The sequence below is a fragment of the Sinocyclocheilus anshuiensis genome, unplaced genomic scaffold (assembly GCF_001515605.1).
Source record: "Sinocyclocheilus anshuiensis isolate Anshui unplaced genomic scaffold, SAMN03320099.WGS_v1.1 scaffold208, whole genome shotgun sequence".
NCBI lineage: Eukaryota > Metazoa > Chordata > Actinopteri > Cypriniformes > Cyprinidae > Sinocyclocheilus > Sinocyclocheilus anshuiensis.
The window spans coordinates 91564-105275 of record NW_015557186.1 but is presented as its reverse complement, the minus strand read 5'-3'; the positions used below and the strand labels follow the sequence as shown (position 1 = coordinate 105275).

The 13712-nt window shown below is 36.2% G+C and overlaps 1 protein-coding gene across 4 annotated transcripts in view; it reads left to right on the top strand.

The window, feature by feature from the left end:
- acp7 (acid phosphatase 7, tartrate resistant (putative)) overlaps positions 1-12003 on the top strand; it is a 16950-nt gene extending 4947 nt beyond the window's left edge. For all 4 annotated transcript variants that reach the window (XM_016474179.1, XM_016474180.1, XM_016474182.1 and 1 more), the window contains 9 exons: positions 243-340; positions 4671-4733; positions 6633-6747; positions 7652-7765; positions 7869-7935; positions 9008-9075; positions 9150-9221; positions 10886-11023; positions 11603-12003. In XM_016474179.1, the coding sequence (XP_016329665.1) occupies positions 243-340; positions 4671-4733; positions 6633-6747; positions 7652-7765; positions 7869-7935; positions 9008-9075; positions 9150-9221; positions 10886-11023; positions 11603-11668 (801 nt within the window). In that variant the 3' untranslated portion in view covers positions 11669-12003. The remainder of the gene's footprint in view (positions 1-242; positions 341-4670; positions 4734-6632; positions 6748-7651; positions 7766-7868; positions 7936-9007; positions 9076-9149; positions 9222-10885; positions 11024-11602) is intronic.
- Positions 12004-13712: the final 1709 nt, after the last annotated feature.

Genomic DNA, 13712 nt, shown 5'->3' with positions numbered 1-13712 from the left:
GCGTGTGTGTCTGTGTGTGTCTGTGCCTCTGTGTGTCTGTGTGTGTGTGCGTGTGCGTGTGCATGTGTGTGTGTGTGTGTGTGTGCCTCTGTGTGTCTGTGTGTGTGTGCGTGTGCGTGTGCATGTGTGTGTGTGTGTGTGTGTGCCTCTGTGTGTCTGTGTCTGTGTGTGTGCATGTGTGTGTGTGCATCTGTGTGTGTGTGTGTGCGTGTGCGTGCGTGCGTGTGTGTGTGTTTAATCAGGATAACGGCCGGATCGGGGATGAGTTCATGCGGCAGATCCAGTCCATCGCTGCTTACACGCCATATATGACCTGTCCTGGAAACCACGAGTGGGCTTAGTAAGTGAGTTTAACCTGCTCTTAACATAAACCTGATCTGAACTTTAATGTCTTCGAGTAGGTCAGTCATCAGGAGATTTTAACCAGGTTATAGAGTGCAGAAATGAAAAACGCTGCTGTCTGAACAAAAGAATCTGTTCCACAGCGGAGATTCAGAACATTTTTGGTAAACTTTTCATGACATGCGTCATTTTAATCGCATGTCTGGATTTCCTCAAGAGCCGCTGACATCTAAACAACACCAGCAGAGCCAAAGAACACAGAGAAACGGGCCGGAGCTCAGTGACGAGAGGCATGCAGTTACGCTTAACCAACAATATTTACTTCAAAACCAAAAGAAAAATTTTAGGATGTTGATTATTTTGGGACATTATTATGTAACATGCGCTTTCCCCGCAGTTGTGTTTAACCCTCATAATGCATTCAAACTCTGTAGAAAAAGCCTAAATGTAAATGTTTTTTTTGACACTAATATAACTTCATAAATAATTTTACAAAACGTATTTTTGACAGTAATGGTGCTCCATACACACCCGGGTCAAAATGACCCAAACACAAATATGTTTTAAATCTCCAAAAAAAGAATTGTATAAAATCTGAAAAAGATGTTTATCTTGAAATTCTTAAAGCATTTGCAAAGTTTCATTCCCTTACTAAAAACTATGCTCTTTTTTTTAGAGATGTTTATGTATCTCTTCCAGGTCAAAATGGAGCCGAATGCATTATGAGGGTTAAATATTACGCTAAACTAAAAAATATTAATGGCCATAAAATAGATTCATTTTCATTTCAGACCTTCAGGACTGAGATTTATACTCGCTATATGAGTAAACGGTGTTGTTATGATGGATTATTGATCCCACACTTACGTATGCCTGTCTTTTAAGATTTTCCAAATCAAAATCTCACTAAACGAGGCGAAAAATTATTGTATTACTCAGTATTTTTTTCCAGTACAAATATCTAAACATTCTTAAATCATTTTAACTGGAGATGCAAAATGACAGAAGATAAGAATAGAAATTGATCAGAATAAAGTGAGTTTAAGATTAAAACCAGAACAAATATCCAAATGAATCCAAATGGAAAACAAGGTAATTTTTCTGGCCCCATTGCACTGTAAAACAAAAGTTGTACATAAAACAGATTATTGAAATGTGTTAGCTCAGTGTATTACTTGCTGTTTCTTTGTAATTATCTGTAAATTAACTTGCAATTTCTGATTGAAAATTGTTTCTACAGCAAATTTTCTTCAGTGTGGCAGATATTTGTTCTTGTTAAACTATATGAGGTGTACCCAGTGCTTAATCAAGGAGTTAATTAGGGGTTCAAGCGCGTAGCACTGAAACTGTATTGTAATTGTTAGAATGGCCAAAGATCAGCAATCTCCACCTAAAACTGATCGGGCAGAGCAAACCGTGAGTCGTAGAGACTTGAAACTTGGAGGGATGCTAGTACTCACACCGTCTACAATGTCACCAAAGCTCGCCCCAATCGGCCTGACGGGGGCGCTACAGCAATCAAACGAATGAAATCGCTCATAACTCCTAAACCGTTAGTCGCAGGCTCAAGTGCCTTATATCGTTGGAATCCTCGGGTATTTTGGATTTTTTTTTAATCCTACTTTTGTGAACTAGTCCTAGGTTTTTCACCCGATCGGAACCAAACCAGTGCAGAAAGATTCTCTGGAGAGTGAATATCAATAATTATCAAAGAGGGACGCCAAAACGTTCGGCGGCTTTTACTAAAACGCCTAAAACTTTTGAACGGAATGAGATATCTTCACCAAACTCAGAACACTCATGTAGGAGCTCAGTCTGAGGTCACATGAAAAAAATAATGGAGCTTGGCCACTTGGTGGCGCTATAAGAGGGAAAAAAACAAAAAATGGCTATAACTACGGAACCATTTGTCCGATCAATTCAATTCAAGTTTATTTGTATAGCGCTTTTCACGATACAAATCGTTGCAAAGCAGCTTTACAGAAAATTAAGTTTCTACAATATATTTAGTAGTAGTTTATCAGTGGTGACTGTCAGTTAATGTACATATGGCAGAAATGTACGGAAAAATCAATTAAAGACGTAATCATAGCAAAATTTGGTAGTTCATCAACATGAAAATTGGAACGTAGTGTCTTTGTCCAATGTGCCAGAAGTGTCTATGAGGACATTAGCGTATCTCAAAAAACATGGCCGCCATTGGCCAATGAATTTTGAGCACCTATTAGACAAGGTTAATGGAGGTCGATCGTAATGAAACTCAGTGGGCCTGTTTGACTCATGGCCCTAAAGGTCTGTGAGACATTTGAAAGAAATCGGCCACTGGGGGGGCGATATCGCATTTTTCAAGGGCGTAATTGATTGTACATTGCGCGGTTTTTCACACATACACACAATATTCATATCATCTGTTAGACCTCCTCATTCCGATCAACTTTGCCTCTAGAACCACTGCTGTCAATCAAATTGTTTGTTAAATAATTGAGAATATGTAAAAAACCTACTTTTGCAAAGTAGCCCTAGGTTTTTTGCTCAATCTCGGAAAAACCACTGCAGTACAATTCTCTGGACTCTCTATATCAATAATTATTAAAAAATGTTTAACTTCACCCTTTGGGTAGTTATAACTGGGTCGTTTAGAAAAGGGGCGTGTCCAAATATACCCAAACGCCTATAAAGCCTAAACAAAAACTCAAAATTTCATGAAACTAGGTGAGCACATGCAACAGGTGATTCTAAACAAGCATGCTAAGTTTCATAGAGATCGGACCACAGGTGGCGCTATAACAGTCAAAAAGGCTTCAAAAACACTATATTTCTATGGTAAACTATATGTCTATGGTTCACAAATACACTAGATCTTCACTTCGTACGATTGATCTCCTCATTCTGAATAACTTTGCCTATAGGACTGCTGTCAATCAAACTGTTCTTTAAATATTTGACATTATTTAAAAAAACCTACTTCGGCAAACTCCTCCACTCCGGCCATAGGTGAAGCTGTAACAGTCATAAACATTAAAAAATCGTCATATTTCTATGGTTAATTACCTGGATTTGCCAAAAATGCTTTTTTAAATCATTGATTTAGGTGGTTACAGGCTTGCTAAATAATACGTAATGTCTTTTTTCATGTGTGCTTAAATGCCTTAAAACACTTGAACCCCAATAATCGCTGCTTGCAGCTATATTTATTGTTATTATTTTGAAAATAGATATGAAGAGGTCGACAAGATGATTAATTGGTCACTCAAGAGACCCATTCATATTTTATTGAAAGGGGAAACGGGTTTGTGATTTATGTAATAATTTCTTGAGTTTAAAACATGCTCTAATAGAATGTCTATTTTTAAATGATATTAAACAACGATTTTATTCTGAAAATATTTTTAAGGACGTTTCTCCTGGAATCATTTACAAAAAAAAATTATCACACATTAAATTGAATGATTCCATATAATTTTTGTTGTTATTGCTATTTAAAGTATAAATGTGTATTTTTGCATGTTAATTGTTTTTTAAGACAAAATTCTTAAATTATTTTTAAAAATGTATTGAAATGACATTGTAATTAAAAATGTAAATACCATTTATTTTGCCATGAATATAACCATTGCTGCTGACACGACGTTAAATCATAAATAAATAAAATAAATATTTGTTCTAAGAATAATAAGAATGAGAATAAGAATGTTTTAAGAATAAATGTAACTTTATTTAAGCATGTTTAGATAAGACAAAAAATGCTTTTTGCACTGTATTTGTAATCTGACCGGCTGCTGAATAATTTATTCAGATTCACGTCCGTCTTAGTAAGTGATTCAGACGACAGCCTGCTGACTTTTTGTTTTTGCTGTTTTCATGTTTTTTAGTGAACTAGTTAGTAGTTTGAGTGCTGACCTCACTGTGACCACTGGAGGGAAGCACAAACCTCTGGATCGATGTTAAAAGTGATTGACTATGTGTAGAGGTGGTTTTTGGGCTCAGTGAAATATTCTGTAAATGTCTGGCCAGATGTTTTCCTAGACTTGACCTCATGACCCCTGTGAGCTCTCAGCACATCCATACCAGCACAACGGAAACTCAAAAAAATGATCCTGAACCTGCATCCTCTTGACCTTTGACCCCACCCTCTGAGGTCACTGACAGTGACCCTGAATTAACCCTGTCCGTGTGAGACACGAGAGCGTTTAGTGTTTTTCTGTTTCTCCCTGGTGTCGGTTTCAGTGCTCGCGTCGTTTGAAGGCCTGAATATGTTCACTGTGTAACTCAGTAACGGCTGCTGTGGTTTTCAGTCTGTGATTTTCTGTCTGTGTTTATTTTTCCAGTAACTTCTCCCACTACAGGAGTCGTTTCAGTATGCCGGGACACACGGAGAATCTGTGGTACAGGTACGAGCACTGACACTAAAGACAAGATCTTGAGCTGTTTTGCTTTGTTTTCTTTTCTATGGAAGCTTGTTTCCACCACGGGATTAAAAAAAGATAATTGTCTCTTAGTTCTGACTTTTTACCACAATTCTGAGGGGAAGAAAACACAGAATTGCTTTATATCTTACAATTCTGACTTTATATCTCGCAGTTCTGACTTTTTTCTCGCAATTCTGACTTTCTTTGCAATTCTGACTTTGGTATCTCACAATTAGGACTTTTTTTCTCACAATTCGGACTTTTTTCTCAAAATTCGGACTTTTTTCTCACAATTCAGACTTTTTTTGTAATTCTGACTTTATATCTCGCAATTCTGACTTTTTTTGAAAATTCTGACTTTTTTTTACAATTCTGACTTTTTTCTCACAATTCAGACTTTTTTTTACAATTCGGACTTTTTTTACAATTCTGACTTTTTTTTACAATTCTGACTTTTTTTTTGCAAATTCTGACTTTTTTCTCACAATTCGGACTTTTATTGTAATTCTGACTTTATATCTCGCAGTTCTGACTTTTTTTGCAAATTCTGACTTTTTTTTACAATTCTGACTTTTTTCTCACAATTCAGACTTTTTTTTACAATTCTGACTTTTTTTACAATTCTGACTTTTTTTTTACAATTCTGACTTTTTTTTTGCAAATTCTGACTTTTTTCTAACAATTCTGACTTTTTTCTCACAATTCTGACTTTTTTTTACAATTCTGACTTTTTTCTCGCAATTCTGACTTTTTTCTCACAATTCGGACTTTTTTTTACAATTCTGACTTTTTTACAATTCTGACTTTTTTCTCACAATTCGGACTTTTTTTTACAATTCGGACTTTTTTTACAATTCGGACTTTTTCTTACAATTCAGACTTTTTTTTACAATTCTGACTTTTTTTTGCAAATTCTGACTTTTTTCTCAAAATTCGGACTTTTTTCTCACAATTCGGACTTTTTTTGTAATTCTGACTTTATATCTCGCAATTCTGACTTTTTTTGCAAATTCTGACTTTTTTTTACAATTCTGACTTTTTTCTCGCAATTCTGACTTTTTTCTAACAATTCTGACTTTTTTCTCACAATTCTGACTTTTTTTTACAATTCTGACTTTTTTCTCGCAATTCTGACTTTTTTCTAACAATTCTGACTTTTTTCTCACAATTCTGACTTTTTTTTACAATTCTGACTTTTTTCTCACAAATCGGACTTTTTTCTCACAATTCGGACTTTTTTTTTACAATTCGGACTTTTATCGCAGTTCTGACTTTTTTCTCATAATTTTGACTTTATATATCACAGTTTTGAGTTCATAACATAGTTCTGACTTTATTCTTAGAATTGCCAGAAAAAAAGTCTGCATTTTGAGATAAAAGTCGCAGTTATCTTTGTTATTTTTCTTTATCCTGTGGCGGAAACAAGCTTCTGTATCTTTCAGACTGGTGGAAAGAAAATAAGTGTTTGTTTTATTGCACTTTGTCTATTATATCTATGAGTTTTATCTCAGAAATCTCCACTTACACTATAAAGAAAGAAAGCTAGAAAGACTCTCCCTGTTTTATCCTGTAGTTCTTCACATGAGCTCAATTATAATGTCTGGATAAAGTGTTTGAGAGAGGTCATAAGGTGCAGATTATAGTCAGTTAAGTACGTTTGTTATGAATCATCTCTGCGCTGGAACGTCATAATTGAGCGAGCGATATATCTGTGCTCGTGGGAGAAAGCTGGAAAAACTACTGAGGTTCTGCTTTAAACACAGAGAGAATGAAGAATCCAGTTCTGCGTTGCTGGATGATTGTTTTTCCCAGTCTGAAGAAACATTTAGTGTTTGCACAATCAGTTTTTGAACACTGAAGCATGTTTATAACTGTGTGTAGCTGGAACATTGGACCCGCTCATATCATCTCCTTTTCCACGGAAGTCTATTTCTATCTGGAATACGGCCTGGATCTGCTCTTCAGACAGTATGACTGGCTACAGGCCGATCTACAGGTACAAATACACAACACATGCTGCTGTGTTCTCTCAGAAATCGACTTTGCTGTGGATGAACACTGTAAAAATCATGTTCATAGATGTAGATGAGTTTGTTTCTTCATCAGGTTTGTAGAAATGTAGCATTGCATCAGTGTCTCACTACAAGTGAATGGGTGCCGTCAGAATGAGAGTCCAAACAGCTGATAAAAACATCACAATAATCCACAAGTAATCCACAGCACTTCAGTCCATCAGTTAACATCTGGAGAAGACAAAAGCTGAAACAAATCCAGCATTAAGATGCTTTTAACTCAAATACATAGAGTCCATAATCTATAATGACTCTTCCTCCAGTGAACAAGTGCATCTCCTGTTGTCTCTCATATTTGTTTAGAGCTGTTTAAACGCTGCTTGATCTGTGCAGATTTCTCTCCTGATTCAGACCAGAACACTTTTTCACTGGAGGAAGTGTTATTATAGATTATGGACTCCATGGTATTTTAGTTAAAAACGTCTTAATGCTGGATTTGTTTCAGCTTTTGTCTTCTCCAGATGTTAACTGATGGACTGGAGTGCTGTGGATAGATTATTGTGATGTTTTTGTCAGCTGTTTGGACTCTCATTCTGACGGCACCCATTCACTTGCAGTGAGACACTGATGCAATGCTACATTTCTCCAAACCTGATGAAGACACAAACTCATCCTGATCTGGGATGAGCACATTTTCAGCAAAAAATGTTCATTTTGGGGCGAACTATTCCTTTAAACAGTTTTACTGTAAAAATATTGAAACATCCTTAAAACTGTGGAAGATAATCAGGCATGTTTTTATAGTTTTAAGCATTAATCCAGCAAAACTGAGTGGCATTTATGGATAAAGCAAGGGAATATTCTCGAGTGTTTCTGTGCTTGATAAAGGAAGCGAACCGTCCTGAGAACCGAGCGCAGCGGCCGTGGATCATCACGATGGGACACAGACCCATGTACTGCTCCAACGATGACGGAGACGACTGCACACACTTCCAGAGCTACGTGTGTGATCTCAGATCTCATGCTGTGTGTGATTCTGTTTCAGTACCATCTCAAGACGAGGTCAGATGGTTAATGTTGTCTTTGGTGACGTCTGCTGTTTCAGGTCCGACTTGGACGCAATGACACGAAACCCATTGCTCCTGGACTGGAGGATTTATTCTATCAGTACGGTAAGAGGATTGCGCCGTTTTAAGGGATGCACTGGTCGATTTTGAATTTTTAGTCTATTTTGCTTCCATATCATGGAAAGAAAACATCCAAAATACACATTTAAGAGTTAATTTTTTTGCACTTTATCTATTTGCATCTGTAGATTTCAATCTCAATCCATATCTTTAAAGAGTTTTTCTCTAACAAACACCAAACGTTACAGTTTTATTCCTCTCGATATTCCTAAAAACATGGTGAAAATCTGTCTGTTGCACTGCAAACAATTATTTTCTTCCTCTTGTTTTCCAATACAAATATGTAAACATTCTTAACTGAAGATATATTTACTAGAGATGCACAATGACATAAGATATTAAGTCTTGTTTTCTGATGTCTGCCGATGGGGTCAGAAAAAATAATCTTGTTTCCTCTTTGAATTAAGGTTATTTTTCTCGACATTTTTACTTCTTTTTATAAAATCTTTTATATTTTTTTCAGAAAACAAGACTTTACATCTTATGTCATTATGCATCTCTAGTAAATATATCTTCAGTTAAGAATGTTTAGATATTTGCACTGGAAAACAAGACAAAAATACTGAGGAAGAAACTTTTTTGCAGTTTGACAGTATTTTTTTTATTGATTAAAAGAGAGATCCAAAAAATCCCCTCTGGAAAAACCTTTAATATGACAAGAAAATCAAACAAGAATTATGAATCTGGCTTTATCCAATGTTCAAATTCATGCTCTGGAGATGTATGCAAATTAGCACATATTTAATTAGATAATGCCTACTTTGCATATTTAAGCATATAATTTCAGAAAACTTGTAATACTACACAGCTGTCTAATGTACTGTGATTAATCAACTAGGGAACGTGTGAGAATATATTTATTAGTTAAATTTTTTCCCTGTTTACCTCTAGTATCAGTATCTCAGTCTATATTTTTAATGATTGTTTCCAAGCCTAAACTGTGTGAGTGTGTGTTTGTGCGTGTGTGTGCGCGTGTGTGTGTGCGTGTGTGTGTGTGCGTGCGTGCGTGCGTGCGTGAGTGCGTGTGTGCGTGTGTGTGTGTGTGTGTATGTTTCAGGAGTGGATCTGGAGCTCTGGGCTCATGAACACACGTATGAGAGACTCTGGCCCGTGTACGATTACAAGGTAAAGCTCAGCACTGATCTGAAAGCACTCTGTGATCGACTCTATCAGATGTGACGTGTGTTTGTGTCCCGCAGGTGTTTAACGGGAGCTCTGAAGAGCCGTATGTGAATCCTAAAGCGCCCGTGCACATAATCACAGGTTCAGCCGTGAGTATCGTCAGAAGCACCAGCAACGCTAGTTTCACGAGGGTTTGTGAAGGTTGAGAAGGGCACTGTTCGTGATAGAGTACTAACTTACTGCATACTACACGATACACTGTCTATTTATTAAAACAGTATGTAAAGCCGCACATATAAAGTGCATTAGTGCACACCCAGTGTTTTTTCTCCATAGAGATTTTAAAATAGTCTCTGTTTAAAGCGTTTTAATCCATAAATCAAACAACCAGCTATGAGCAGAATCACAACAGTATGATTTAAAGTATTTGAAAATCAGGCAAAAAGACAAAAATATGTTCTAAGAACATTTTGCCAATGTTCCACTTAGGTTAAAAAAAAACATTCCAGTTTTTTCAAAAATGTTTTAAAATCATTTTATCATTTTGCAAACATTATGGGAACGTTACTTTTGAAGGTTCTCTGAACGTTCTGAAACATTTAAAAAGAAACATTAAACTGACATCCAACTAAAATGTTTCAAAAAGTTTCAGTAACATTATTAAAGACCAGATACATTCTATTAATGTTGCCAGAAGAACGTTGAGAGAACCTTGACAGAACGTTCTGAGAACATTCCCTGTTAGCTGGGAACTATAAGAACTACAATCCCATGAAGCATTGCAAATTACATCATCGAATTAAAAACACTGCAGTAATATAAAACTATTAATTAAAAGAAAATGAATGGGGCAAAAGACATGATGCAGTGCAGACGTCAAGTCGAGGTTATTACACTGAACTAAAACCATAAAAAAACATTTTGTTTCTTGGAAAATTAAAAAAAACAAATTAACTGAAATAAAACAAAATATATATATATATGTTTGGCAAGGCAACACGTCTTATTTTCATTCATTTTAACCTTAAATATCTAAAGTTAAAATGGGAAAAAATAAAAAAATCACAAAACAAAATTGGTAAAAATAAATTAAAATTAAAACAGAAAATATAAAAAACTAATTCAAACTATTAATAAAAATTATGGTAACACTTTACAATAAGGTTCCATCAGTTAATGTAAGTTAATGTATTAACTAACATGAACAATAGATTTATTACAGTATTTATTACGGTAATCTTTGTTAATGTTAGTTAATGAAACTACTGTCGTTCACTGTTCATGTTAATTCACAGTGCATTAACTAATGTTAACAAACACAACTTTTGATTTTAATAATGTATTGGTAAATGTTGAGATTAACATTAACTAAGATTAATAAATGCTGTAGAAGTGTAAGAAATTAACCTTATTGTAAAGTGTTACAAAAAATATAATAGTTATATAATAGTATTTCAGTGATACTAAAATAACATGCGCTTACTTAGAAAAAAAAAATGCAGAAGTACCGCAGTGCAGTGTAAAAATGTGTTCTGCGTGAATGACCCCTAAATAACCACCTTTGTAGCAGAATGCATTGTAAGAAAAATCATCCACCAACTTCCAGAACCCAACAATAAACATTTAGGATTCAGTTTGTCCTCACACAAACTCATCGTGTTTCATGTTTGCATTTTAAATTAAATTTTGCATGAAAAAAAACGACTTCCAGCTCTGTAAGCGGAAGGGCGAGTTGAGTGCATTGCATTGTGGGATACAGTATGCCATGTGATGTGTTGGTGTTTTAGCAGATGTGTGATTTTGTCTTGTTCAGGGCTGTCGAGAGAAACACGACGGCTTCATCCCTAAACCTCGCGACTGGAGCGCTTTCAGAAGCACGGATTACGGCTACACACGCATGCGTCTGATCAACGGCACGCACCTGTACCTGGAGCAGGTGTCCGACGACCAGGTAGCTCTCGCGTGTGTGTGTGTGTCTGTGTGTCTGTTTGTGTGTGTGTGTGTGAGTGAGTGAGTGTGTGTGTGTGAGTGTGTGAGTGTGTGAGTGTGTGTGTGTGTGTGTGAGTGTGTGTGTGTGTCTGTGTGTGTGTGTGTGTGTGTGTGTGTGTTTGTGTGTGTGTGCGTGTGTGTGAGTGTGTGTGTGTGTGTGTGAGTGTGTGTGTGTGTCTGTGTGTGTGTGTGTGTGTGTGTGTGTGTTTGTGTGTGTGTGCGTGTGTGTGAGTGTGTGTGTGTGTGTGTGAGTGTGTGTGTGTGTCTGTGTGTGTGTGTGTGTGTGTGTGTGTGTTTGTGTGTGTGTGCGTGTGTGTGAGTGTGTGTGTGTGTGTGTGAGTGTGTGTGTGTGTCTGTGTGTGTGTGTGTGTGTGTGTGTGTGTTTGTGTGTGTGTGCGTGTGTGTGAGTGTGTGTGTGTGTGTGTGAGTGTGTGTGTGTGTCTGTGTGTGTGTGTGTGTGTGTGTGTGTGTCTGTGTGCGTGCGTGCGTGCATGCGTGTGTGTGTGTGACGTCTGCAGACTAACTCGAGCTCTGTCTGCAGTACGGGAAAGTCATCGATCAGATGATGCTGGTGAAGGAGAAGCACGGAGGGCACGCCTGGCGCTGAACATCCAGACGCTCTCGGGAAACGAGATGCACTTGAATCAAACAATCGAGGGAACGAGGGTCGAATGTGATGCTCTCCAGCGGCAGATCTTCTTCAGACTCCTTCCAGACAGATTTACTGTATATAAATGATTATATTTTAATAAGGAGATAAAGTACTGTATGTAATCTACTTGATTTTTTAAAGCCATGAACTCTGTTCCAAAACCTAGTGAGCTTCCTACTTAGATTGCATTTTAACATTTTAAGTCTGCTACATTATGCTGCCTTCTAAGGGGCCGTTCACACACAACACGATTTTGTGTTTAAAAACATAAAGATTGGGTTTAAAAACTTTACTTAAAGCCTTTATGCGTAATGCATTATGAAAGTAGTTTTAATGCATTAATTATGCCTCAAAACGCACCTTATAATATGATCTCATGAATAATTATAACCACAGTTATAATACTAATCTATTAATTGTTGCACCTTTAGAAAGTATAATGCATTAAAACACAAACCTTCACATGTTATAATGCATTTACAATTATTTATGAAAATATATAATGCAAATCTTTTAAATTCGAGTGACACATTTTATAAAACTGTGTTGCAAAAAAGACATGATTTTTATTTTTAGTGTAAATGGATAAAATTAAAATAAAAGTTGATAAAACATTTTTTTTAAATATCCATATTGTAAAAAAAATAACAAAAGCACACAAAAAAATTACTAAAACTTTAGCGAAAATGAAAACAAAATATAAAATTAAAAACCCATAAATAAAAGAACTATACAATTCTCAGTGATTAAAACAACACTGTCTAGCGTGCGTTTACTAACAATAATGCAAAAGTAGTGAAGTTCAATGCAAAAATGTGTTCTGTGTGAACGGCCCCTAAATAACCTTCATTATACCAGAATGCATTGCAACAGAAATCATCCATCATTCAAGCAAGAGAACCATATTTTTAAGAATTCATTCGTTAAGTAAAAATATAGACAAAAAGAGTCCCATCTGATTTTAAATGAGCTGTTTGTCCTAATATATAGCTGCTATTATTTCTGTTGTTATCTTAGCAAACACTACTGATTTGAGTTGTCTTGGAAGTGTGCTGTCTATGTAGAGCACTAGGGTTTGGAACAGAGCGAATATGAACACATGCTGCTGCTTCGAACTTCACAATGAGCTTTAATAAATTCATCTGGTGAGAGTAATTAAATCTCATTCTTTAAGGGCTTATTTGAGCATTCATGTCTCCTTTCCTTTGGTTTTGACACTGCGCTGGGCTTTTAACAGGGTTTCTGTGGGCCTTAAAAGCTCTTAAATCAGAGCAGCAGGTCTTAAACTCACAAGTCATGCGCTCTTCCTTAGTATTTTTGACTTTTTCTTTCCCAGTACAAATATCTAAACATTGTTAAATCAAGATACTTTTACTGGATATGCAAAATAAAAATATTTAGTCTTGTTTTCTACGAAATTGAACAAAATAAACAAAACGTCAAGATGACTAGCTCATTGACGAATACTTGTTCTTGTTTTAATTATAAACTCATTTTGGTGAGTTTCTCAGAAAACAACTCATCAGAGTGAAACGGATTTTCAAAAAAAGAAAAAAAATGCAAGGCGGGGCTTAGTTCTGTCCATCGGCTGCTGATTGGATGTTGAGATGTGGGCGTGGCTCTCAGTCGTGGAGGCGGATCTGTGGTGGATTGTAAGAAAGGGGCGGAGTTTAAACTCACTCAGTGATTGGAGAACTCTGTCATTCCACTGGAATTTTGATATTTTGATAAGAAATGCCATATAGAGAATTGTAAGTTCATGTTGTGTTTTCTTTGTCCTGGAAATGCTAGTTAATGTTATGGCATTGGACTGGAGCAGTTTTCTTTGTTAGCACAGGTTGTGTGTTTCTCTCTGGAGCTGATCAGGTTTTGAGTGAACTGCCAAAATGATTTACAAACAATGCATTTTTAGATGTTTTGGAGCAGGACAGAAGTGGTCTGGAATGAGAGAGTCACTAATGAGCAAATGTTGACTGTTGTTGATCTCTTTGTTGAAGAG